General features: G+C 31.5%; 1 protein-coding gene across 2 annotated transcripts in view; it reads right to left on the bottom strand.

The window, feature by feature from the left end:
• Positions 1-26,078, bottom strand: part of CDH19 (cadherin 19) — a 58,791-nt gene extending 32,713 nt beyond the window's left edge. Inside the window, exons 1-3 of one of the 2 annotated variants that reach the window (XR_013995263.1) lie at positions 25,771-25,981; positions 10,210-10,511; positions 7,236-7,530 (exon numbers count right to left, since the gene is read on the bottom strand). Coding sequence is in view for 1 of the 2 variants with exons in the window: in XM_081078415.1 (XP_080934541.1) it covers positions 7,236-7,530; positions 10,210-10,404 (490 nt within the window). In the remaining variant the exon portion in view is untranslated. Of the gene's footprint in view, positions 1-7,235; positions 7,531-10,209; positions 10,512-25,770 lie in introns of both variants that reach the window. The other variant, XM_081078415.1, reaches the window with a different exon arrangement.
• Between the last annotated feature and the right edge of the window lie 397 nt (positions 26,079-26,475).

The following is a 26,475-nucleotide window of genomic DNA, read 5'->3' as shown; positions in this document are numbered from 1 at the left end:
CACAATCTTATGTTATAAAACAAGGTATTCTAATAGGGAGCTCTTTGATTCTTCAGTAATAAAAATTTTGATTTTGGGAGATATTGATCAAAGGATATAAACTTTCAGTAAGAAGAAGAGTAAGCTCTGGAGAGCTAATGCACAACACAGTGATTATAGTCAAATATATTGTATTACGAACTTCAAAGTTTTTAAGAGACTAGATTTTAAAGGTCTTAGCACAGAAAAGAAATGATAATTATGTGACGTTATGGAAATGCTTAGCTAATGCTATGGCGGTAATCATATGGTAATATGTAAACTTATCTAATTAACACATTGTATACCTCAAACTTACACATGTGATATGCAAATTATCTTAATTAATTAATTAGTTATTTAATTAATATAGCCTTGTAATCATTGTGAAGTTATTCCAAGAAAAGCCTTGTTAAGGACCTCTGTTCAATCAGTTTATAGTAGGCAAGACATTCTTTTTTTTTTTTAATTTTTTTTTTTAATTAATTTTATTGGGGTGACAATTGTTAGTAAATTTACATAGATTTCAGGTGTACACTTCTGTATTACATCGTCTATAAATCCCATTGCGTGTTCACCACCCAGAGTCAGTTGCAAGACATTCTTTTAACCGCTTTTCTGGGTACACATCCATTTACTTCCCCTACAATTCCTCCTTATATCTCCACTTCATTTCTTTCCATAAAGGTTTCCCATCACTAGTTTCCCAAACTAGACTCTGTATTTAGCTTCAGAAATTATAGTCAAAATCATTGTGTGGTTAGTTGTTGGATCAAAAGGAATTCTTAGTATTAAAACTTCAGACTTTCTAATATACATACATCCCTTGGAAGAAGGTACAAGTAAAAAACAGGTATCCTCCAAATTCACTCTGGCTTAATGTAATACACATACTAATGATATTTAAAAATAATAAAAAGTCAGGGAAAAATGCTCCCAGGACAAGATGCGAGAAATAAAACAGGGTTAAGCAGGGCTGCTGTGGGTGAAACTAGAGATCGGATCACCGTACGTTAGAACAACTGTGACAATGCAAAATGACACCCAGGATTACGTGCGAAAAAAAGCAGCGATACCTCAATTATGTGTATGTTGAATTGCCTCACTCTTAATCCCTATGATTCCACCATTAAAACAGCATCCTGTAATCAGAATTGGGTAATTGATGGAAACTTTTAAAATTTTAAATTGGCTAGATCCTTGAAATTTAGTTAGCAAGCAAGGCAAACCAGAAAGCGGGAAAAACCTTCACTTGAGAACTGAAAGGTCCAAATATCAGTGTATGTCTCTGAGTTGAGTCACTCTAGATTGCTCGGAGTTGGCCATATTGTTTATAAGTGCAAATAACTGCACTTGCTGTCTAAAGAGCCTCTTAAACCTATTTGTATCTATTCTGTTAAGTAAACAAAAATATTCTCTTAGAATCATATTTTTATAAGATAATTTCTCAGCTTACTTGTTCCAATAATAAACAAATATAATACCAAATTTAATAATTCTGGGTTCTATTAGTACATTGATAGTTAATATCATTTGCCTATATTAGCCTTGAGAGACTTTTACATAGATGCAAATTTAAGATCAGTTTTGTCTGTTTAGCCAGCTTCTGAAACTTTAAAGCTTTCTTTTTCAAAAGGCCTTTATGCAATTAAATTTAAGATATTTGACTGCATATTTTATGAGAGACATTGCATTGCAAAAACGTATTGTTATTCAGGTGATGCAAGACGTAAACTTGAAGCAGGTGCTTTAGAGAAAAATCATAGTTTATGGTATCATAATCTGTATTTGCTGATATGCTTTTTCATTTGTTATGACACAGATAGAATATTATAATAAAATAATGGTATATTAATATAAAGCATTCATTGCATATGAGAAATTACATATAAATTATGCTTTCTGTGACGTTAATGACTGCTAAAACTTATACAAATGCACAAAATTTTTGAAGACTGAAAGCATTGTCGACAGCATCAACATAATTTTGCAACACATTAGACCAGTTTGCCCATTAAGAGTAAAACATAATGTAAAAATAATGTCACTCTGTCGATGTTGATTTATATGGAATTTATTGTTAACCAGAGTATCACAGAGGACTGATGATTCTCATACAAATGTTGTTTAATATTAGTAACAAAAGTTTATTAGATGATGTCTCATGTTTCACACAGAATACTTTATCTTCCAGTGATTACATTTTTACATAAAAATGTAAAAGAGTGATAAATCTTGATAAGGACACTAATTTAAATATCATATAAGAAATTCAGAAGTCAGCAACCTGTGGCAATAATATTTTTTTTATGTAAAGTTTACATGTATTATAGAATACTAAATAAACTGTGCTATCTATAATTTAATACAGTATTTGAATGCAACGATTTGGACTGTAGATTTCAAAACAACTCATTTATTTTACTACGTAAAATTTTGTTTTAAACTCCGTGGTGAAAATATTAACAGGCTTTTCTTAGGATTAAGATATAAATTGTCTAATAACAAAGCTATTTTTACATGCCATTTCAGTACAAGTATACTTTGATTAATCTGAAACAAATTTATTGAGAGGATGTTAACTTGTATTTAAAAATTTTACTTGGACCTACAGTCTGAATCTACGATTTTGGTAACAACAAAAACAGATATCCAATGATCTAGTAAAAGTATAATTTTCAGAAAACAAATTCATGATGGAAATAATGGTTTATATCCAGTGCATCTGCTCACTCCTTCACACTGAAATTTGTTTTATTTGTACAAGGATTATTATTTACAAGTATTGATTGGCCTATCCTTACTGTGTTTATATTTGAAATGTAATTACTTTACAACCTGGAACCTCCACATAAAACTAAACACAGATATTGCCCCACTTATCACCTGAAATGTGCAAAGCATTCTTCAAATATTTTTGTTTTATCGTCCACAATCACCTGAAAATTCGGTCATCCTTATTATTCTTTGGTTGTAGTTTTGACACCTCTACTTTTAATAATATGAGAAAATTTAAATGAAATAAATTGGGCGGCAATTAAGAAAGTAAACAATAATATATTCAAAGAGAGTACAAAGAGTAACCCATCACAATCTCCAACACTTTAAATTCATATGTGCAAAAGAATGCTTCATAGACTCCAATTTTCATATGGATGTATCTGAAGAAAGATTTTTATTTTTCTGAGAAATCTCTGCTATATATTAACGCTTATTACAATTTATGAAATAGAATATTGAAATCGTCTAAATCTGTATGTATTTTACATAAATCGAGTTTATGTAAATTTATAATGGCTTCACACTATGACATGTTTGTGCCATCTTGATAAATATTTTTAAAGTGGATTTTCTTTTTAATTCCAGCTTTATTGAGATAATTGACATATAACATAAGTTTAAGGTATACAACATGATAATTGATACACACGTATATTGGTCAATGATAATCACAATAATCGCAACACCTAACATAATCACAATTTTATATTTTGTGGTAAGAACAGTTAAGATCTATTCCCTTAGCAACTGTCAAGTAAATGATACAGTACCGTAAGAGTACTATTTGTTGTATCCCTAGAACTCAATCACCTTTTAACTGTGTGACTCCTGGCCTATCATATCTTGTATCTCGTATGGAAGAAAAATAACTTTGCAAATCCAGATTGACAAGTGGGAAAACATGATGTTTTATCTCAATTCGACTTGACAGTTCTAATTTGAAAGTAACTGCATTTCAAAAATAAATATAATGAGTAAAAGTCCATCATTATTTGTAAATAAATATTATTTGTTAAATAAGCAACATGTAGTTTGTAGTTTTCTTGGCGTTTCTCTTCTCATTATCCTCAAATGTAGATTCCTTTCAGTAGTCCAACAAAGTCTAAGTTCAAATACAGGTTCAAACACAGTCATTGGGAGCAAACTCCAATGCAACACAAATATATTTAAGAAACACAACAGAGAATAAAATGTTTGCACTGACTGCTTTGTAAAAGATAAAATAGGTGGGTAAGGAATTTAGAAGCGAGGATAACATTCAAGAACCTATTAAATGGCAATTTAATAGAAAGAAGATGAAGAATTAAAGATAGATTCAGGCAAAAGCATCTGCATTATTTATTAATTAAATATTGAGGGAAACAGAGAAATCACATATAATATTTTTAATTGGTTTCTTTGAAGCAAAGCTGATACTTGTTAGATCTTTTCAGAGAGGAGCTGTCTATAAAATGGTTGACAGAATAATAGGGATATCCCACTATTTCCATATTAGATAACATTTGTGACAGCAGTTGACCATCATTATGTTGACCCCCTCCTCCCATGGACAGTTATAAAAAGTGCTCATTGATTTTAGTATGATTCCATACAAAGCCTGAACCTTGACTGGCACGTCCACAGGATGTATTAAATATTAAATCATACAGATTGACTAGGTGAATATGTACAGAAACCTCCAACTGCAAAGCACCAAGATATCTGTGGTAGCCAGGTATTCTATAGACCAAACCAGTGTTTTATGACCTCTATCAAATTGACCACAGTGTGGCTACCCTTGGTGCCATGATACAAATGCTGTGTTGTACACACTGTAATCCCGCCATGGGCTCACCCTCCAACTTTGCAAAATGGTGGTTTTGTACCGGGTCTTTTCTAGCTAAAGTTCTACCCCGCTGCTCTCAGTTACTGACTTTGTTTCATACTTCATTGATAAAATGGAAACAATCGCTTATTAATTGGTTTATTATCAATCAACCTACCTGAATCTGACCATTTTACTATTGCCTTAGATTTCATGGCTTTCTCTTCTCAATAACAGTTTTCCAGCACTTATATCCCTCTTATTTTGCTTCAGAAACACACTTCTATTGCATCATTTCCTACAGTATATAACCGTGCTATGAAATTTCCCATCATAATCAACGATTAAATGATGATTTAAGAAAAATTCCCCTTTACCTTCATTGCCCTCTGCCTAATGCCTCTCATCTCTATTTTCTCTCTGTTGCATAACATCTTTTAAAGTTAGCTAAATTAATCGTTACCTCCTCTTCTATCATTCGTGCAATAGAATTATCTCCAGCATACTGCAACCAAATTGCTCTTACCAAAATCACTAGGAGCCATCAACCTTCTAAATCAAAAGTCACTGCTGCGTCTTGATGTTATTCAACCTCACAGCAGCATTCCACAAAGTTGGAGGATCTTTTGCAACCTCTATTCTTATGTCTTCCTCTTCTTCCTGCATCACTGGCCATTCCCATTCATACCAATTTACCAAGCAACCCCCATTTGCTTAATTGTCAAGTCACCCCATATGCTTTTCTATTCTTTACCCACATTCTCTTCCAAGGGCATCTCACCCATTACCATGCCCACCCTCAACCCCCCCCACCTGCCAAACCACCCCCTGTGCTCACTGCAGGCAAATAACTCCCATTATTGATAATGGAACCCTTGTCATCCTATAGGAATCCTTTCCTAGAACCTGCCATGACTGGCCTCTTTGTATCATTCCCTTCAAATACCACTTCCTAAAATGTCCCCACTTCCTCCAGTCAATTAACCATCATCATACTTAACATTTTCATAACATACAGAATCAAGTATCACCTTGTTAATGAAAGTTATTTATTGTGTTAAAAATAAAATATAAGTTCAATACTATCAGTCACTTCACATATCTCCTTTAACCACAAGATGGCCTCAGGGTTTTTGAAAATTAATTTGGGGAACGTAATTAATAATGTTGTAAAGATTTTGTAGGGTTTCCAAAGGACACGTGTCCCATTGGGAGACCACCTCAGGGATACTGTAGATGCCTGACCATGGCATTGTACACCAGAAGCTAAACAATAATGAATGCCAACTATAATTTTATATATATATATAATGTGATGGCTCGGTGCAAAGTCGGAAGGATAGTGGATGGGGGGAGGGGGGTCCACAGTGTGAGGGATATGAATGATGAACGTCTAAGTATTACCTTGTCTTGTACACCTGAAACCAATAAAAAACAAACAAACAAACAAACAAAAATAACCAGAATCTCCAGTTTCAAAGAAAAGTTACTAGAACATGCTCGTTAGAGCCATAATATATGCTTGTTGAAGAAGGAGGATGAGGAAAATAAAGAGACAGAGGAGAATTGAGGGGGAAGAAGAAATGTCTCATTGCCTAGCTACCAAATAGAAAAATATTATTGTGTCATTTAAATCTAATGATAATTGGTCTTGATACATATCACACAGCTACATTTGTTCATGCTCTAGTTGAGGACCTATGTTCTGAACACATGTAGAAAGACGGCTTAAAATTGCTACCTGGAATGTTAAATAACAAAGAATCAGTAAAATACACAATGGAACATACATTTTTAGACTCAAAGGCTAATGAATCACATATTTAAGTAAAACAGTTTTTAAGCATGTAAGTAAAATTTAAAGTTACCATAATGAATCACATTTTAGTTTATCACATAGGTAAATTTTATAAGTGAAATTTGCTATATGTGTGGTATCAAAATTTTCTGACTCAATGAGTGAGTGGACAAATTTTGCATACCATACTATAATTTCCCTCCTACTAGAAAAACAATTCTGATTCCCAAGGTAGTCAATTCTTATATCATATGGAAAGCACTCTCTTCCAAATCTGCTATATTTAAAATATTTATAAAAGTAATATCTAGCTTGAAAAGCAACTTGAAAATGCGTACAGCTACATAGAGGTACTCAACCAATTTATTCTGTTTTCATTCTATGTGTTCCATCATTTTGATGCATAAGGTATTTTTGTCTTATACATTGGCTTTTCCTACCTTTACATGCATATCGTTTAGGATGACCGTATGTGCTTTTTTAGGATAGAAAATATATTTTATCTTAGAAAATAAATTATTATAGTGAAGAAACCAGTCAGTGAACAAACTAAAGAATTTTATAGATCACACAAATAAACATGTTTAACCTTTTTTTCTATTGCTTTAAAGGCTGAAATTGTATTTTAACAAGACAACTAATTTATTGATACATAGTACCATTGCTTACAAAAGTTTAAGGAATAGTTTAGTTTTTCAAATATTTTACTTAACACATTTGTAGGAGGAAATACAAATGTAGAACTTGAAATAATTCACTTCCAAAACATATGCTAGAAACCTTAAATCTGTTTTCATTTTTAATACATGATTGATGTAAATTAATATGCAATACCTTCTGGAGACATCTCTGGTACAATCGCCTCATAAGGTTCATCTAGGAATTGTGGTTCATTGTCATTGATATCCGAAACTCTGATGACAAACTCAGACTCAGGTTCCACAGCCCTTCCAGTAGTGGTGTCTATTACCTGGGCTCTAAGAGTGTAGAGGGACCGTTCTTCTCTATCAAGCTTCTGGATGGCATATATGTCACCTGTCCTTTCATCAATGACAAAAATACTTCCAGCCCCAGCTCCCAATAGCCTGTACTGGAAAGAGTTGTTTCCATTGTCTATATCAGATTTCAACTGCAAGTGCAAAGAGAAATAATTTAGTTTCCAGACATGTCCAAATGGGCACATCAATTTTTTTGTGATTTCATTTTCATATCTGTTCATGATTTAATGAGGTACTAATTCCATATAATTCCCATCTTATATTAAACAAGGTATACTATTAATTTATGATTAAAATCCAACACTAGGCATATCTTACTCAATTCTCAAATACAAATTTTCCCGTGCTCTCATTATTTTTATTTTTTAAAAGCAAAGTAAATCAGTTCATCATTCATAGTATTAACATAATTTTGAATTTTACATATAAAAATAAGGGTTATTATGATATAGGTAACTAATTGTGTTTATTTTTTCATATCTAAATTGTTTTTACATAAAGAAAGGAAGCATGGCATAAGCTCCTAATTATTGTGAATGCATGGCTTTCTTTATTCATCACTTATGATTATGCCCTTCTTCAAAGTAAGAGCTTCTCCGAATTTTTACAAAGTTAACAAAGAACTACAATCTTAAATTCATAACTTTTGTAATAGCTCAAGGTACAGTGTGTTATTCTGGACTAATTAATACATTTTTCTAAGTGATCGGGGAGAATATCTGAAGATAACTAAAACAACAAATTCTAATAATGTGGTAAATATCACTGCTATGCAATAAAATTGGGACTAGTAATAAAAATGATGGTGAGTTTTAGCTCTTTCAATTTGATAATCCTTTATTACTCATAAAATAAAAAAGGAAGTCTCCATGTCCAATGATAAGAAGTTAAGGAAAACAAATATCCTCTCAAATAAATATATCAAGTAAAGCAAAGTATGGCCCAAGATTTTTCCAAGTATCATTTCAATGTAGGTTGAAAATTGGATTCAATATTAGAATGAAGGTAAGTCAAATTTACTGATGAATACATGTATTTCAAAAAATTCACAATGTAATATTCATCGGTCAGTGAGCTCGGTCTTTTTAAGTATCCAGATTTCAATAAAAAAAGGAAAAAATATTTTTTGAACATCTGCTTCTTAATAACACAGAATGCTTAAGTTAAACACATTTCAATTTCATGAATTCTAGTATTAAAAAAATTTCTATATTTTCATTCAAAAATATTTTTCAGGCAGTTATGAATTCGGCAAATCAATATGACTTTAAATTTTTACTTAACTGTGCTCTCTACACTCAAACTCTTTTAACCAATAGATAAAAAAGAAAGTTATCTTGGACACATCAGGTACCTTTAATTTTTTACCTGCAATTTAATTATAAGCACCTAAATATTCATTTGTAATAGCTCATTCATTCATGTTCATTATTAGTCTCTTTTAAACCAGTTATGTGTGTTATTTAAGCCTAATGAGATTGTTTCCAGTGAAAATAGCTAGTCAAATATTTTCAAAGATATTTATACAGAATGAAGAAAATAGGCAAACCGATTAATTGCTTTGTGAAGGGAGGAAACAGCAGATTTGTGTAGAAAGCAGAAAAACAAAAACTAGAAAATGCGACAGCCCAGGAGCAAGTTTCTGTGCTGACTGTACCGATGCACTTTTCTGCAGAGCCTTATTCACGAAACGTCATCAGCCCATGTTAGCAAGTCACCCCATTCAATGATGGAAGAGCATACAGTGCTCTGTAAAGCCCACCATGCATGTGGAAGAAATACTCAAGTAGCAGCACTGAGCTATGGACCTCATGGCATTCTGCCTATGACTTCCCTGCAGCTCATTTTAGAAAACAAAAAGGGATGAGAAATATTATTTGTAGCAGGCATATGCTACACACACACACACACACACACACACACACACACACACACTCTGCGATCCTAATGTAAGTCTTTGGTTCACTGTTCTCATATACATTTGGATGATAAGATAGATGAACTCATATGGACTCCGGACATCAAGCTAATACTGCAGCTCTCCTGAAAGGGCTAGAGAAAAAGGGTTAATGAATTTTGAGTGCTTCACCCTTTGGGCCCAATTAAATTTTAGTGTCAGTTAATGAGCGGTTAAACTTACTTCACTTCATTCGTCTAGAGAAAAAGCTTTACAGAAAAGGACATGCCATCGTAATTACCTCTGTTTAAAGAAAATCAAATAATAATAATAATAATAATAATAATGACCAAAACCATAAATAGGAAATTGTCTTTCTCCCTAATGAAACTGAAAATAATTATTATATAATTAATATATAATAATTATAAGAAAGTGAAAATATTCTTTGTACTTCAGTTTCACTAATCAACTGAAGTATGGAGGCTCTTGAAGCTACTTAACTGTAAAAGGATTTGGTATTAGTCTGCTTCATTAATAAATAATGAAGGGTAAATCAACACCTACTTAGCATAATAGAAAATCAGGCTAAATACTGTTGGTAACATGGTTGTGCTCAGTGTGGTTGCTTTGATCCATCACCAGAAAAAACACCATCAAATATCCAGACATCCATCAGGAGCACTGCATTTTTATAGGTGCGGCTCAAGGGAAATTTGATATCAGAGCTTTCCCTCTTCCTTAAGTTTTTGAGGATATTTTAGGTGCTTGCAAATCTGATACAATTAATTGCTCTGGTATTTGAACCTTTCTGATGCTTCTACTGAGAAAATGTAGAACTCATCAAAGCCCAAAACTTCCTCATTTAGGTTTGTCAACGTTATTTCCTGTAACACTTTCAGAAAATCAGTACCTGGCCAATGTGATAAGGAATCTTATTCATTTCCTCAGGTACAAAAAAGTGGTTCCACATCCAGCCACGCTTCACTCTCCAATGAGACCCCGCTGGGTGCTTAACTTCTTCCGTTTTAGAGTTTTCTGTCGTGCTAAGACAAGGCCATAGGAGAGGGATTCCCAGCATAAAAGGTAGCAATAAACAACAATTCATTCTGCTCTTTTGATTTCAGCTGATACTCTTCAGAGGAAACGGTATGTTGCAAAATAAATCTTATGTTTCTCTACAATCCTTTTGACTCTTAAGTATCTTTCATATGCCTAAAGGACAAGAAATACAACAACATTTTACATTTTAAAAACAAGATTTTCTCACTTAATTGCTAAAGAAATAATACGACGTTTGCATCCATAAAACATGAAACAAAAATATATATTTAACTTACCTTTCAATTACGCTAGTTAATTATATTTGGTAGCTCAGCAATATTTGAATGGAATAATTATAAATTTCTGCTGAGGCACACTGTCCATTTTAAGCAGTAGTCAAATCTGCCTGAAGGTTGGAAAGTTGCTCTGGCAATCTCCTTGATTGACAGCTGACATTGAGACAGACCTTTTTTTTTTTTTTTTTTTTTTAAACTGCTTACTTCTTCCATTTTATCTCAGTAAACAAAACAAAACAAAAAAAAAAAAAGAAAAAAACACTATCCCATTAAAACAACAGTCAGGCCAGAGGGACAAATGTGCAATTTCTCCTCTTTTTCAATAGAAATATGTTTTCTCATACAATTTTCCAAAGTATCGTTTTATGTAGTATTAAATAAACAAAATGGCAATTAAGCTTAAAACCTGGGGAATTTACTAATCAATTATACTGATGTTATAAAACACTCTGTGAATAGAAAGTCTATGCAAGATATTTACCATATTATACTATGCAAGATATGAAATGAAATGTTTTTCACCTTAACAAAGAAACGATGCCATTTTTAGAAAATAAATACAAAATTATAGGGCCTGGGTCAAAATATGTAAGACAGATGGAAGATATCTTCTATTATTTAAATATTAAAACAAACAACTCAAACTGCTGAGTTTTCTAGTTAAAGCTTTCCATTTAACTGAGACTGATCATACCGACATTCTCTGAAATGACTGGTCAATCTCAAACTTAGTATTTAATTGAATAGCTTTGCATTTTATTTGGGACTCATGAAGAAAAACAATTTTGTGAGATCCACAATCGAGTTGAACAACATAATCAACAGAAAAGACTCAGAGGTCCTGTTCCTATGATGAGTTTTCTATATGATCTTGTTTTGAATCTTCACATATTTTTGAATGCCCCCTGATTGTTTTCTTAAGTCTTTGGCACTCATTAGGAAGTGTGTTACAAACATGTAATTAAAAAAGAACACATTGTTGTAAATGGGTGTCATCCCTCTGTAGTTCTTTCAAGCACCTGTATTTTTTGTTGCAAGTTTACTTAATGAAGGTTATGAAGAAATTCAGCTGAGATTAAAATTAAAGAGAAATTTCATCTTTAGGTTGAATACTTCAAATTAAAATAATGTCTGTTGTTTAGAAATTGTTAAACATATATTTTGATACCTAGTGAATAATGAAAACATTTGGAACACAGTTTCCTTTATGAGAAATATTTTGTATAAATCTGCTAATCTCACTAACAGTGACAAGTATACTGCAACGTTGGGCAAATAACATTCTTGTTAACTTTATATTATGATATTTTCATATATCTAGAAATAGAGAAAATAGTATCATGAACATCTATGCACCATTTCTCAACTTCAAAATTATCAAAGCTTGGACATCATTGTTTCATCCATATACATACCCACTTTCTGATATTAAAACACATTTCAAATGTCATGTTATTGAAAGCATTCATTACACAAATACACACACTTCGGCATAAATGCTATATGTCTATGTGTATGCAAACTTCTAAAAATCAAGTGTGAATATTAAAAAAGAAAATTAGGAATAAATCTTTAATATAATCAAATCTTCAATAGTGTTCAAATTAAAAAAAAATTAAATATCTTTGATTCAGGATTTAACTATATCCACACAATGTAGCTTGTTGATACATTCCTTAAGTCTCATTTAGTCCATAAGTTTCATGATTCTAATTTTCCTTTCCATTTGTGTGTTGGACATCATTTATCCTATACAATTTCCCACATTATCGATTTTGCTAACTGCATCCCACAGTGTGATTTAATATGTTTCTTTATTTTCTATAAATTAATAGACTTAATTAGTTGAGTTTTAAATATTTGTCAAAAATTTCCATAGCTGATCGTCTGTAATTCCTATTGCATGATTTCTGAATGTATAAAATACCTAGTATTTTTCACATTTTGTTTTCAGTATTAATTTTCTTTTTCTTCTAAGATTTATTAATAGATTCATATATTGTCAGTTGGATAATTTATTTTGAATTTCCTAGTCACCCTCTTTTTTTTTCTAAGTTTTACCAGTTATCGAGGTCATTGCCTAAGTTGATTATTTCAGTGACCACATGGTGAAAAACAACAAACAGAAATTCAAAAGAACCGAATGAAACTGCTATAATTGAAAATTTAATATCTGAAATAAAAACCAAAATCACAGGATAGTTTTATCAAAAGATTGAATGCTAAAGAAGAAAATATATTGATTTTGAAAATTGTTTACAGAAATTAATCAAATTAAAGTACAGAGATAAAGTACAGAAGCAAAAATAATTTTAAAAATAAAGATAATTTCATTAACTGTGGACCCATCTCAAGTGGCATAATAAAAGTACAATTGGATTCCCAAAACGAAAGAAGAAAAAAATTGGGTTAAAAAAATAATAACAATGGCCAATGGTTTTTCAGTTTTGCAAAACCAAATCACACCCAAAAATACTCTCAACAAACACTAAGCAGAACACACAAAAAACTAAGGATTTATTATAAAATTACTAAAAATAAAATGTAAACAGAAAATGTTAAAATCTCCCCAGAAAAAAAGTACACAATAAATAAGAAAAGGTGATATAGGAACATTTGTGACAACATGGATGGATCTTGAGAGTATAATGCTAAGCGAAATAGTCAGACAGAAAAAGCAGAGAACCCTATGTTTTCACTGATATGTGGTATATAAACTAAAAACAACAAAAGAACAAGACAAACAAATGAGAAACAAAAACTCATAGACACAGACAATAGTTTGGTGGTTACCAGAGGGTAAGGAGGGCGGGGGGTGGGAGATGAGGGTAAGGGGGATCAAATATATGGTGATGGAAGGAGAACTGACTCTGGGTGGTGAACACACAATGGCATTTATAGATGATGTAATACAGAATTGTACACCTGAAATCTATGTAATTTCACTAACAATTGTCTCCCCAATAAATTAAAAATAAATAAATAAATAAACTATTAAAAAAAAGAATGTCCAATAAATGTTCATCAGAAATAACGTAAGACTGATGGCAATACAACAACATACTAATAAATTCAGATAAATATTCACAATGAAGGGCGTGTAAATGTACATAAAGTAATGAAATGAGATGGAAATATTAAATATACAGATACATATAAAAGGCTATCTTTCTGTTTCTTTAATATTCTTAAGTAATTTACTACTGATGCATTAATAACAATGTGTTATAAGATATTGAACATATATAGAAGTAAGATTCATGATTATAATGACACAAATAGTGAGCTGTGGAAAATGAAAATACCTGGTAGTCAACTTCCTACAGGTAGTGATATAACTAATTCAAGAGACTGCTGTGGACGAGCGACCTTGTACATCAAAATGAACTATTGATGTGCAAAATAACGTCTCAAAAGAATTGTGCTGAACGAAAGTAGCTTGACAAAAATAACTCATACTGTATGTTTCCACTTATATATAATCATTCCAAAAAAATATAAACTCATCACAGTTGACAGAACACAGATTAGTTATAAGAGAATACAGATGAGGAAGGAATAGCGAGGAAAGACTGCCAGGGTCAGGAGGGACCTTTTCAGGATGATGCTTGTGTTCATCATCTTGATTGAGATGGGGGGTCTCACAGGAGTATAAATATATTTAATCTATAAGCTAATAGCTATTTTCTACTCCTTTATACATGAAGAAACTTTCAAATTTGTCCACTGGCAGGCAAATATAAATCAGATTAGTTGGAAAAAAATATGTGAAAATAAGAAATATCAAATGAGGGTACTATATGATACCAACTATAGAAGTGCTTCAAAATTATAAGATGATACCTGATGAGACTACTGTCATAAATAGATTTTTGTGTATAAGTCTAGGAAACGAAAAATGGCATGCAAAATTTATCATGGTAACTATGATAATTACCATGATAGCAACGAGAAAACATGGTTTAAAGTTTGAGGTTTAGAAATACCTGTTACATTTTTCTCCCTCTAAAACAAGTTAAAGTATATATGTCAAACAATAATACTCATTACATCTAGGTTATTTTTCTACCCTATGTTGTATTTTTCTGGTTAAGTGTGTGATTGAAATATTTCACAATTAAATTTTAAAAAGTTGAAATATTTTATAATCATAAATTATAATAAAACAGATATGAGTACCCTTTCATTTGAAGCTTTTTATATAAAAACACTAGAATGAAATGGTCGCAGTAAATATGTCTGAATGATGAGATATTGTGGTTTTGTTTATATTCTTCCACATTCTGAATTTTCTATAATGGTCATATGTTTCAGGGGAAGAGAAAACATTTCAAATAATGGTCCATTTGTGATTGAAGACTGTTGGCAGCTGTCAGCAGTGCCAGACTGAGAAATACACAGGACTGAGTCCAAGCTAATAAGGAAAAATGCTATCAATTAGTATTCTGAAATGTTCTCCAGAGAAACAAGCAGTGATATCTTCACCTTACATCAGCAATCCTGGATATATTTTCCAATCAGGTGAACACCTGGGTGAAAACTGCATATTATTTCAATATGGGGGAAAAAAAAAAAACGTGCTCATACTGTCTCATGTTAGTGTATTAAGATTTAATCTCTGCCGGTTCTAGGCATAGTTATAAATATATATTAAATAAAAAGTATTGTACAGTACATTTCAAAATATATAATGAATAAAAATAAAATGGCATTGGTATTAACATAATATTACATAATAAAATAATTATATTAATATTTTATTTGTACTATTTTCATAAGCATCAATGTATTATGTTCAAGTAGAATCATCTGATTTTAGCATTAAAAAGCACATTTCATCTAATGTAGTACATTCACATATGAAGGAATTTATAGCAAGAAAATTTAAGTAACCTGCCCAGTACCAAATAGTTACTTATCAGTAAAGGTAGGATTGGAAACATAACATTAAGAGAATAGGGTGTATAATATATACCTCGCTTAACTGCATGGAAGAAAGAAAATGCATAGATATTTAACATCATACATGACATCTGGCACCTTACTTAAATTGAATAAAGACCTATAACTGAAACCAGACATTATATAACGTTTTCTGTTATTCCCCTTTTAGGACAATGCTCTCTTATTCTAAAGATTTGTGAGGTGGAAAAAAAAAAAGGCAGTCAGAACGATGGATCTGGTGGTTGTGAGGGGGAATATAAAAATTGAAGCTGGGGAAATGTAGACGAGATAAATATAGAAACGTAATCCTATTTGTAATCTCTTAAAAATCAAAGGAAACTTGGCAGCCTCATAGAGTGACACTATCCATAAAGATTTTTGAATGGCTTTCTCAGAACTGCTAATAGGAAATATGGAAAGGGATGTGAGTGGATAGAGCTGGCGTACACAAGTGAGAAGGGAACAGTATTTCTGGACCAAAAATTATGATTAACTGTGTGCCAACACTTTCTCCATATACCTAGAATATAAAAGATCTTTCTTTGGCCCATTTATCAACTATCATTAAGCATATTGTACATATTTACTGTCACAAATAAAAGCTGTGTGCTGCAGATAAAGCAATGTAAAGTCAGAGTACCCGGATAGTTCCTCTGGGGCTATCTCTGACATCACAGCCTTCTCCATTCATCATTGGTGTGGTGTCTTAAGATTTGGAGTGACAAGTTTATCCCATTCCTAGGCCTGCGAATGTTGTTTGCTTATGTTTAAGCAGTGAGGAATGTCCCTTAAATGAGCACCATACTCGGATTGCTAAACATCGATTGAACCTGAGCATGCAGAATATTCTAGAATGAAGATACAGATTACAGATGACAAAATACACACTGCCAAAAATCTCATTTTTTAAAAATCCTGTATCCCACTTTTTCCCCCCTTCCACAAGCTACCAAAACATGACTTCTCCTTATTATTTCAGGTTAAGTCTTTGTATGGCTCTGGACTGAGGATTCATCTAAAACTCCTTTTGGATCATACTCCTAGTTATATGTTGCTAATGCAAGTAATCTGTATAGAACTTAATTATCTCTTTGCTGTTTTGTAATCTGATTTTAATTTAGCTATTACCTGTCCATAAGCTATTTCTTACATTTAATTTCCTGTGTGACTGCAATCAAGAATAGAAAATACTTTCTTTTTTGAAAACCCTTTTTCTCTTAATGTTCTTCTAAAAATGTGTAACATGGACGAATAAAGCAATATTTTATTTCTAATATCCCAAAAGTTCTTCTATTATCACTTACATTATTTAAGGAGTTAAACCCATGTATATTTGTCTATATTTTTATTTTCATTGTACAATTGAAAAACACTAAAAATCCTCTGAATACCTTCAATCTATTCCTTTGGAGAAGATACATAAAACTGATCTCACAGTCGACAAGGAAACAAGTGAATAAAAAAGAATTTCAAAATTGCTATTATTAATAACATGTTATTCAGCCATTAAGAGTGGTGCTGTAAAGTTACCAAAAGATATGAAAATATGGCTATAGCACTTTGTTAGGTGAAAAAAACCCCAGAAATTAAACCATACACAATGATTCCATTCATTTAAGGAATGGGATTCTTTAAATTATGGAAATGAATTCCATTCATTTAAGGAAAAAAAATGTAGATGACTGCAGAGAAGAAGGTATGGAAGATCATGCCCTCATATGCAAACAGAAAACATCTTTGAATTGATTATAAATAGTTTAAAATTTCCCTCCTGTGTATTTCTACGTTTTACTATTTATTCAGTTCATACATATACAGACATAATTTTGTAGTGAATTATAAAACTATTTTACATAAATAAAGGTCATTTAGCACCACAGTGAATGAAGATTCTGGGGTTATTCTCCCAAATATGTTGGGCTGAATATTCTAAAGTCAGCTTGGTAGACTGAAGAGCCACCCAGGGAGCAAAGATGGCTGAATGACGAGAAGGGCCGGCTACCCACACTGTCTGCATGACTTTGGACACAAGGCTTAACCTCTGGGGGCCTCAGCCAGCTCATGTGAAAAAGGAGGATAACAGTAGTGCCTATCCCAAAGGGTTGTTATCTGGATTAAATGAGTCGATGCAGACAGAATACCGACTGACACATATTGTTATGTGTTTTAAACTAGCTACGTAAGAATAGCAACCTGTAAGTGGGTGGTGGAGACCTAATAATTTATTTCTAAATTTTGAAATATTCAGCTCCTGCTATTTCTGCAAACTATACACACATATATAAAACTTTATAGATGACTCTTGCAAAAACAGCGTAAAATATGTTGTGTTCTACATGTATTTTCAAATGATTTGGATGTCTTCCCCACCGCCCCCACCAAGCATGGCTAAGTGGCTATGAAAAATAAACTTTGTCATGCTTGAAACAATATGTGATAGTGCATGGGCATAGATAGGATGAAAATGATCCCAGGGTGACTCAGAACAATTATGTTTTCAAAGACGACTAATTATGACTTAAGGGATGAAAATATTATAATCTATGCACTTATACCATTTGTAACTGGATCTAATTAGAAATTGTCTTCTATGACCTTTTCTTGGTTACATAAAGATAATTATTCCATCTGCGAGAACTTATAAAAATATAATGTATTCTGGAAAGCTTGTGGAAGCTGAAAGAAGTTCAACTAAGCCAGTTTCTCATAAAGAAAAACAGATGGCAATTAATATAATGTCTCCATCTTTAGAAAACAATTGAGTGGGCTGACCAAACTAATATTTCAAAAGATTTATACTTTGTGATGGTCAGAAAGTTCCAATGCTTAAAAAGAAAAAGGAAAACTCTTAAATTCATGGTTTCTAAAATGTTACTTAAACATACTATAAAAGATTTATCTTCATCAATTTAAAAACGCATGTCTAGCTTCTTACATCAGGGTCTGAAGAAAGCAAATTCAGTGTGAAAGAAATAGTAGAATGTGGTTCTTGGGACTGTAAATGGTAATATTATTACAGAAAAAGTAGTTAGAGATTCTTCTTTTATTTTAATTTGAGGGATTATTTATAAAGCAAAATAAAAAATAAAAAAATGAAGGCCTGCAAATGTCTTTTAACAATCCCTCTTTATTATTCCATAAGCTTCTTTATAATTCCTTATAGAGCAGGAACATGGATGTTTAGTGGCAAGTTATACACTATACCTAGAAGTCTTTCCTTTTTTTAATGTTATAGATACTGCCTCAATATTTATTTCAAAAAAGGTACTTTTTCTTGTGTGAATCGATTTAAAATCTTAACTAAAACAGAGAAGCGAAGGTATTAATAATGGAAAAATGTTAGGTATTTGAACCGTTTCAGCTGAAATATCTTAGGGAATCCATATCACCTATTATCTTATTTCCCATCTCAATGTCTACCTTTATATTTCATTTATATTTATTTTTATTTTAATCATTAGTTGCAAAACAGTGTTGGTTTTCAGTGAAATGATCTGGATCTTCTAATCTGTGCTTAAAAGCGCCTGTGATTTCAGGATGTTGGAATTGTCATTCCATTTCTACCATCTATGATCCTGGATCCATGACAGTTTATCATCCACTTGAAAGTGCAAATGCACCCCAACACTCAGCTAATCATGGCCCCCAGAAAGGGTAATGCAAGTAAGAAACTCAGTGAATAACATGGAAACAGAATTCACAAAACTATATGACCAATTGGATTTCAAGTGAGATTGCCTGCGTAGGGAATATCAAAGGTAGGTTTAGAAACACTGAGGTTAAGATACCTGTAAAAATTATAGGCAAAGATTCTAAGTGGTCATTTTTGTCATTCCAAACTCAGAGAGATCTGTAATTGTTATCACAATTATACCTTTCCACCCTAATGCTCTAAGGAAAGCTTGGCTTAAATTCTGTATGATTTCATAAGCTATCCCTAAACTTTGGGTGATTAGTAAGCATACATGAATGAAACTAGGATATAAAGAAAGATAATTAAAAAAATAATAAAAAAATAAAATACTGTATTTTTGTAACTGTGGTAGACATACTATTGTTTATCAACACTGCTTTTATATTTGGGCAGACTTGCATAACTAGTTTTGCTAATGAATTATAAGTAAGAGTCTATCACTTTAGAGTTGAATAATTCTTTTGTTTTATCTCTCCCTTCTTTGGCAGCCAGAGGCTGTAGTTATGAGATGGTGGAGCCTCAATCAAGCTTGGGTCACTGAGTGACTGTGTGGAGCTGAGCGCTGCACTTTCAGTGACTCTGAGTAAATAGTTGTAGCATGTCGTTGGCTACACACCCTATTAAAATCACTAACTATACACCTGGCACCAAAGTAGGTACTTCACATATTCTCATGTTAATCTTTCTTGTAACTCAATGAGCTATTAATTATTAACCTCCATTTAAAGAGAAAAGAAAGAAGATCAAAGTGAGCTTATATAAACTAATGAGAGAAAGGGAGTCACAGAGGCCAGCTACAGATAATAGCTGGAATAAAGACTTGTCAAACTAATAGAAGAGATAAAAATGCCTAACCTGAAAGAATATGAGAAGGTGAATAGGGTCAGAGTAAGGAAGAAATATGCTGAGCCCAGGGACAGGTACATTTGCATATTAATTTCAAAAACATGATCAGACAGCAGCCCAAGTTAAGCCACTTCCAAGGTAAGACATTAAGGGTACTTAAATAGGCTACAAATCTCCACAGCCTGGGAAATTCAGCTAAGTCCTTCTTGTGTACATGTCAAGTCTTGGTTTCTCTAGTTCAACTATTTTTTGTTTTTTTTAAGGATATTTTTATCCTCAATTTTAGGTAGCAAAAGAATTCTTCTGCCATTTCTTCACTATGTTTAAAGTAAACGCGCACAATTTTTTATCTTGAGTTGTATTTTTTGTGTGATTTCACCATGTGTCTGGAGCATACAGATTCAGAGGCATTCCTTAAGCATTTAATACCAGCATAATTTACATGAATACCCACAATAGATGAAATATTAAAATCAATTTTGGGTATGCCATTTAAAAAAACTAAAACTTGAAAAAAATCTTCACATCTTTAGAGTTATAATGTACAACTTTTAAATCAAGATTTGTTAGATATGAGGAAAATACATTTTCTGCAAAATAACCAATTTTAGATTTTTTTTTCCCTTGAGGTGCACAGCTTATCGGTTTTCTTTCTTGGGTAATTAGTAGAGGTATTATTATTATTATATTATTTTCGACTTGTACTAGATAGATAGATAGATAGATAGATAGACAGACAGACAGAGAGATGGATAGATGTACTGACATTAGTCCAAGAAGCATTCCCATGAGGTGGCAGGCAACAAATAATTTTTTATTAGCTGTATTTAGTTTGTGACATTAATTAACAATAATAGCAGTAAATATTTAAAAATAAGAAAAGCAGATGTTAATTTTTTAGAGGAAATTAAAAGTGTTTTATTTTATATGTGATTATAAAGATGAAAGGCAGTTAGGAACAGTAAATACAAAGAGAGATCTACACTGACGATGAGTCTACATTCACATAGCATAACGTATTAGTAGCAGGTCTAATAGTCTGAATAAAGTATAGTAAGTGCACAAATATATGAACACTTTAAATCCCTTTAAGATGAATGGCATGCTTATATAGTAAATAAATTCCTATACTATAATTCCCAAATTAAGAAATTTGAGTATCATTAAAATTCCAAATAAAATGCATATAGAAAAAAATTAAAACAGGTATGTTTTTAAATCTAGAAAACAGTAAAGGCATATGTCCAAGAGACAAGGTGGGTTAAAAATACATACAAATTGAAGGAAGGAATGCTATCATGCATATATTTAACTTGAAATACACAATGGATTTTAAGAGTGATAGGATATCTCCTATAAGTTTTTGATTCCTTTGTAATTGATACCAGAGAAGGTAAATATGCTTTTTTTTAAGTGCTTAAATGTAGCAGTATTCAGTATAATCTGGATGCATGAATGAATGAATTATTGAGCAAATAAATATGTCTCTTTTTTCTTAAAAATTTTAGTTATATGAACTATGAACAACTTCAATTTGTTGAAGGATAGGGAGAGTTACTATATTCTGTAGAAAGGAATGATGTCCTTATATGAAGTAATTCCTCACATAACATTTTGTTTTTTTAAATCTAGCAACCCTAACACCATTTTTCCCCTATAATATGCAGAAATCAGTTAATTAATATCTTACTGAGATTTGTAAATTTAACTAACATACATCTACTTGTATAGCCTTAAACATGTTCTGCTTATTCTTGTTTTCCCTATAAAACAAAGGCTCAGTGGTACCTTTATAATACAATTTTACATAATCTCACAAAAATTGAACTCATGAGTTAACAGCTGTGTGTTTTAAACATTAGTTTAAACACACACACAATAACAATATTACTTCATATTTTTAAAATAGTTTACATTAAATTTCATATAAATGACTTCATTAAATACACGTGTGATAAAATGGCACAGCATTTTAACAAATAATTTGTGTTTTCATAAAATTATCAAATGAGAATTTATATAAATTTGTAATTTGTCAATAGACAAAATATATAGACACAAATATGTGTATGCATGTATGTGTTTATGCAAAGGCATTTGCTTATTTCTTAATAACCAATACATTTTTAATCAAATTGTGTAATACGTATAGAACTGGCATATTCTATAGACATTTGATGAAAGAGAGAAAATAAATAAGCAAAGAGAAACCAATATCTCATACAACCCCTAAGAAAAAACATCTTATTTAGAAGGAGGGGATTTATGCTCAATTGAAAAGTGATGTTATGACCTCTTTGTGTTTTGTCTAACCCTATGGGAAATGGGTTATATTTTGCTTTACTAATTCAAGAGCAATTTCAAGCACCATCAAGAAAAATGTGCTTAATGACAAATAACAATACCATTAAAAATTTTAAAAAAGATGTGTCTATATTATTTTCTATGTATTTTAATGTTCTAGTATCATTTCATGTTAGTCTCTGAATTTGGTTCTACCATCTCTTTATCAAAATCTCCACCAGAGATTTTTAAGAATAAAATAGATGGCAAACTCTTGGATACAATTTAGCTATAACCCAACTTAAAGTCAGAAAAATGGTGGTGTTTCTCTTTCCTATGATTTATGCATAATTTGCTCATTTCCATAGGAATGACAGTTCTAAATTTTGCACTTACAGAAAATTACCTAGGTTATTTTAAGCCATAACTGATGTGCCAAAATTATTTCCACTTTAATATACTACCCTGCCAATTATCAAAGTTCATTTACCATGTAAGTTCTTAGAATGCACAGAAAAAGTGTGGATGTACTGATCCAACATGTTGCTAAGTCACTGTCCTAAACAACATTTCTAATTTTGATTTTATTGAGTAAGGTTGGGTTATAACATTATGTAAGTTTGAGGTGTGCAGCATTCTCATGCAACATCTGTATACACTACTTTGTGCTCTAAACCATAAGTGGGGTTTTTCATCCATCACCATACAGTGGAGCCCCGTGGCCTGTTTTGTCCACCTCCCGCCCCTCTCCCTCTCTGGTAACCCACAACTAGTTGTCTGCCTCTGTGGGTTTGTTTTTGTTTGACTTTGCATGCCAAAGCAGAGTCTATAAAAACTGATACACTTTGATTTAATTAATATTAAGACATTCTTTGATGATTCTGAATGTCATTAACTAAGTCAACAAATTTCTGACAAAACATTTGTTTTACTAAATCTAGAGCAGTTTTGAAAGTGAATTAAGAATTCTCTTATTGGATCATATCAGAGTCTACAAGAGGGCACGCATCATTTGAAAAAGAAATTGATTTGTTCGAAGTTGTGAAAAGTCAGGCTTTAGATTTCAGCTGGATTTTCTCAATGAGTCTTGATGTGAGTTGGTAACAAACTAACGGTTTTGATTTTTTAAAAAATGTGTCAAACATCTTTCAGGTCACTTTGGTAAAAGTAAATCATTTCTCAAATCTGTGAGCTGTCAGCAGCAATCTAAAGAAAGATATGTGGAAAAAACAATAGGTCCTTATAAACTATACAAAAACAAATGTATTATTATTGTATTACTGCTCAATAACATGTTAAGTACTTGAAATATAACATAATATTTAAGTGATACAAGTTAAGACCAAGAGTGGCAAAAAATTCAATATCCACTTATAAATAATTATAGTATGCCATTATCAAATTATATGTAGATATATTATGACAAATTTCTAAAATAATATTAATTCTTAAGAATGCATTTGTGCACAGCATTTAAAAGCATCTTCAATTTACAGAGATTTAATTGAATTAATAAAAAAGATATACCCTGGAGATAAGTACTTTGGAAACATTCCAAAGGGGAAAGCAAAACAAAACAAAGAATATAAATAGATAATATATGTTTTAAGACTTACAAATTGTGCGTGGATGTGTGTGTGTGTGTGTGTGTGTGTGTGTGTGTGTGTGTGTGTGTGTCTGAGAGAGAGAGAGACAGAGTGAAAAGTATCAATATTTCATTAAGGCACAAGTAAATGACTTAAATTGAGACTATAAAATGCAGATATAATTTAAATAATAAACCGATACATTTCAGCCATTGTTAAAGACTCAGTAAAGTAGGAAACACATTTAAAGATACAGAGAACTGACAATTTCTAGATTTCATAAGTTGTTTATTTTTAAAATGGAATAATTCTAGACTTAATTCTGTGATATTTATTCATTTTTCAAAATACTTTTATTAGTTGCAAAATTTGGGAATCAGAAATATTCACATTAGATTGAAATTTAATATTTTATTTATTTAATCTTTTTTCAATTTACTTGTAAAATTATAGTTGACATATTATATTAATAACTTACTATAATTATTGACTATATTCTCTATGCTGTACATTACATCCTTGTGACTTATGTTGTTTGTGAAAGTTTGTGCTTCTTAATCCCTTTCAGCTTTTTCAAATAAAATTTTTTAAGCATGTATATTTGCATACTTATCACACTTAAACATCTAAAGTACTTAGAATTTTTAATAAAAAATATTATATGGGTGTATATTATTTTATTATTTGCCATTGCAAATACATTCAAAATATACATTACTAAATTTGCAAATGTCTATATAAATAATGTCTTCTCTATAGATATATTAATTCAAAAAATGCATTAATAGAGCAGAGTATAAATTTATATAATCTAAAGAAAACATTTACCATCAATTTAGATATTTTTGTTCACATCTTCATGTGTATGCATTTTTTATATGGTTATTACAGATTTACTAAATTAGTATGGCAAAATTACATTGAAATATTTCATCAAAATTAGTAACCTAAATTATTTGTAATGATTTTAAATTGAAACAATATTAAATGTCTTTCACATTTTGCATTTTCTTAACCTACACTTTTATGTCTTTCATAGTTGATGAACTAGCCTTTTTATTACATGTAATAGATATAATATATTGTAAATTCATGTGTGTACATGTTTGAATATGAATGTGTTTGTGTTCATAACATGTTCAATAATTTACTTTTATTAGTGTTATTATTATAACATCCTTAATTAAACATTTTTGTTTGAAGAATTTTTGAATATTGATAGAAAATTTGATAGAAAAAAGAGGTAGAAAATAAAGTAATTATATATCAGCTTTGATAATAGTTTGTCCCTCAAAGAAACATTTAGTTTTATCCATATATGCGGAAAGCTCCATACTGTATATCATTTTCTAAAAAATAAGTTATTTGTTATATGAAAATATTTACCCTATAAATAAACAATTTTCTCATATCTTTAAGGTTGATTACTTTATTGTTCCTAGCATCTGATAATACCGAAGTAAATGCATAGTAAATCAAAAAACAAAATTCTGGAGAAAGAAAAAGGTGCAGTAGTGATACAGTCCTCCCAAGAAACTTAACATTTTAAATGTCTAGTTATGAGCAACTTTTTTTTCCTCAACCTGAATTGTAGAGATGGCGATTTGTTCTCACTAATATTTGTTTTAGAAAAATTCAATATACATGTCATCGCTATAAAACTTTTAGGATTTTTTTTGTCCTTATGAACTAGCAAAGAGCTCCTCAAGTACTTGTTGGCCCTCTATTCATTAAAAGATCGTTTATCTAATTTAACATATGCCTGATTCTCACATTCTTACCTGTGTATCTTCAAGTTCTAGTTCTGAAATTCAAAATTTGCACTAAACACCTGAGGGACGGTAGATAGTAGGAGAGAGTGTTCCTATTTTGCTTCACCGGCTTCTCCTCAGACCTCCAGGAGCCACATGCCTCTCAGTCACAGACGCTTCTGCTCTCAGAACCACAACACTCAGTATGTCACTGCTTACTGAGTGCTATTTTGGGTTCTCTGAGTAAAGCTATGAACACTGAGCCTTTTGTGCAGAATATCATAAGGTCACTCTGATGTCCGCGCATAGTCTGGGATTAAAATGCACTCAGCACCAGCAAACAGCATGAGCTGATTATCTTTTTTTCCCCCTTTTCCTAACAACAAGCAAAAAGAAAATAAAGTACTTATTGGCTTGAGGTGATAAGGAGGGAATTCAACTTATGTAAGAGAATTCTACAAGTGGCAAGGACATGCCCTCTGCTCGGGGATTAGCTGATGAAACAAAGGATCAATTTAAAGTAGGCATAAAAGTTACCAAAAAGAGAAGAGTTGTTCCGTGGTGTGTCTGTGCCTTTTGGCTGCTTCAATTCAGTCTTTCTGCTCAGGAGTCAAGGCAAAGACTGAAAGAAAAGGCAAGGTCTAAATTAGAATCCTCCTCTTTTCCTGGGTTTATTTGCTACCTATATATACTTATTTTATTAAACTTCTAATTAGATTTTATTATAAATACTTG

This window comes from Rhinolophus hipposideros, assembly GCF_964194185.1.
Source record: "Rhinolophus hipposideros genome assembly, chromosome: 17".
Classification (NCBI taxonomy): Eukaryota; Metazoa; Chordata; class Mammalia; order Chiroptera; family Rhinolophidae; genus Rhinolophus; species Rhinolophus hipposideros.
This window is presented reverse-complemented; position numbering and strand designations above follow the sequence as displayed.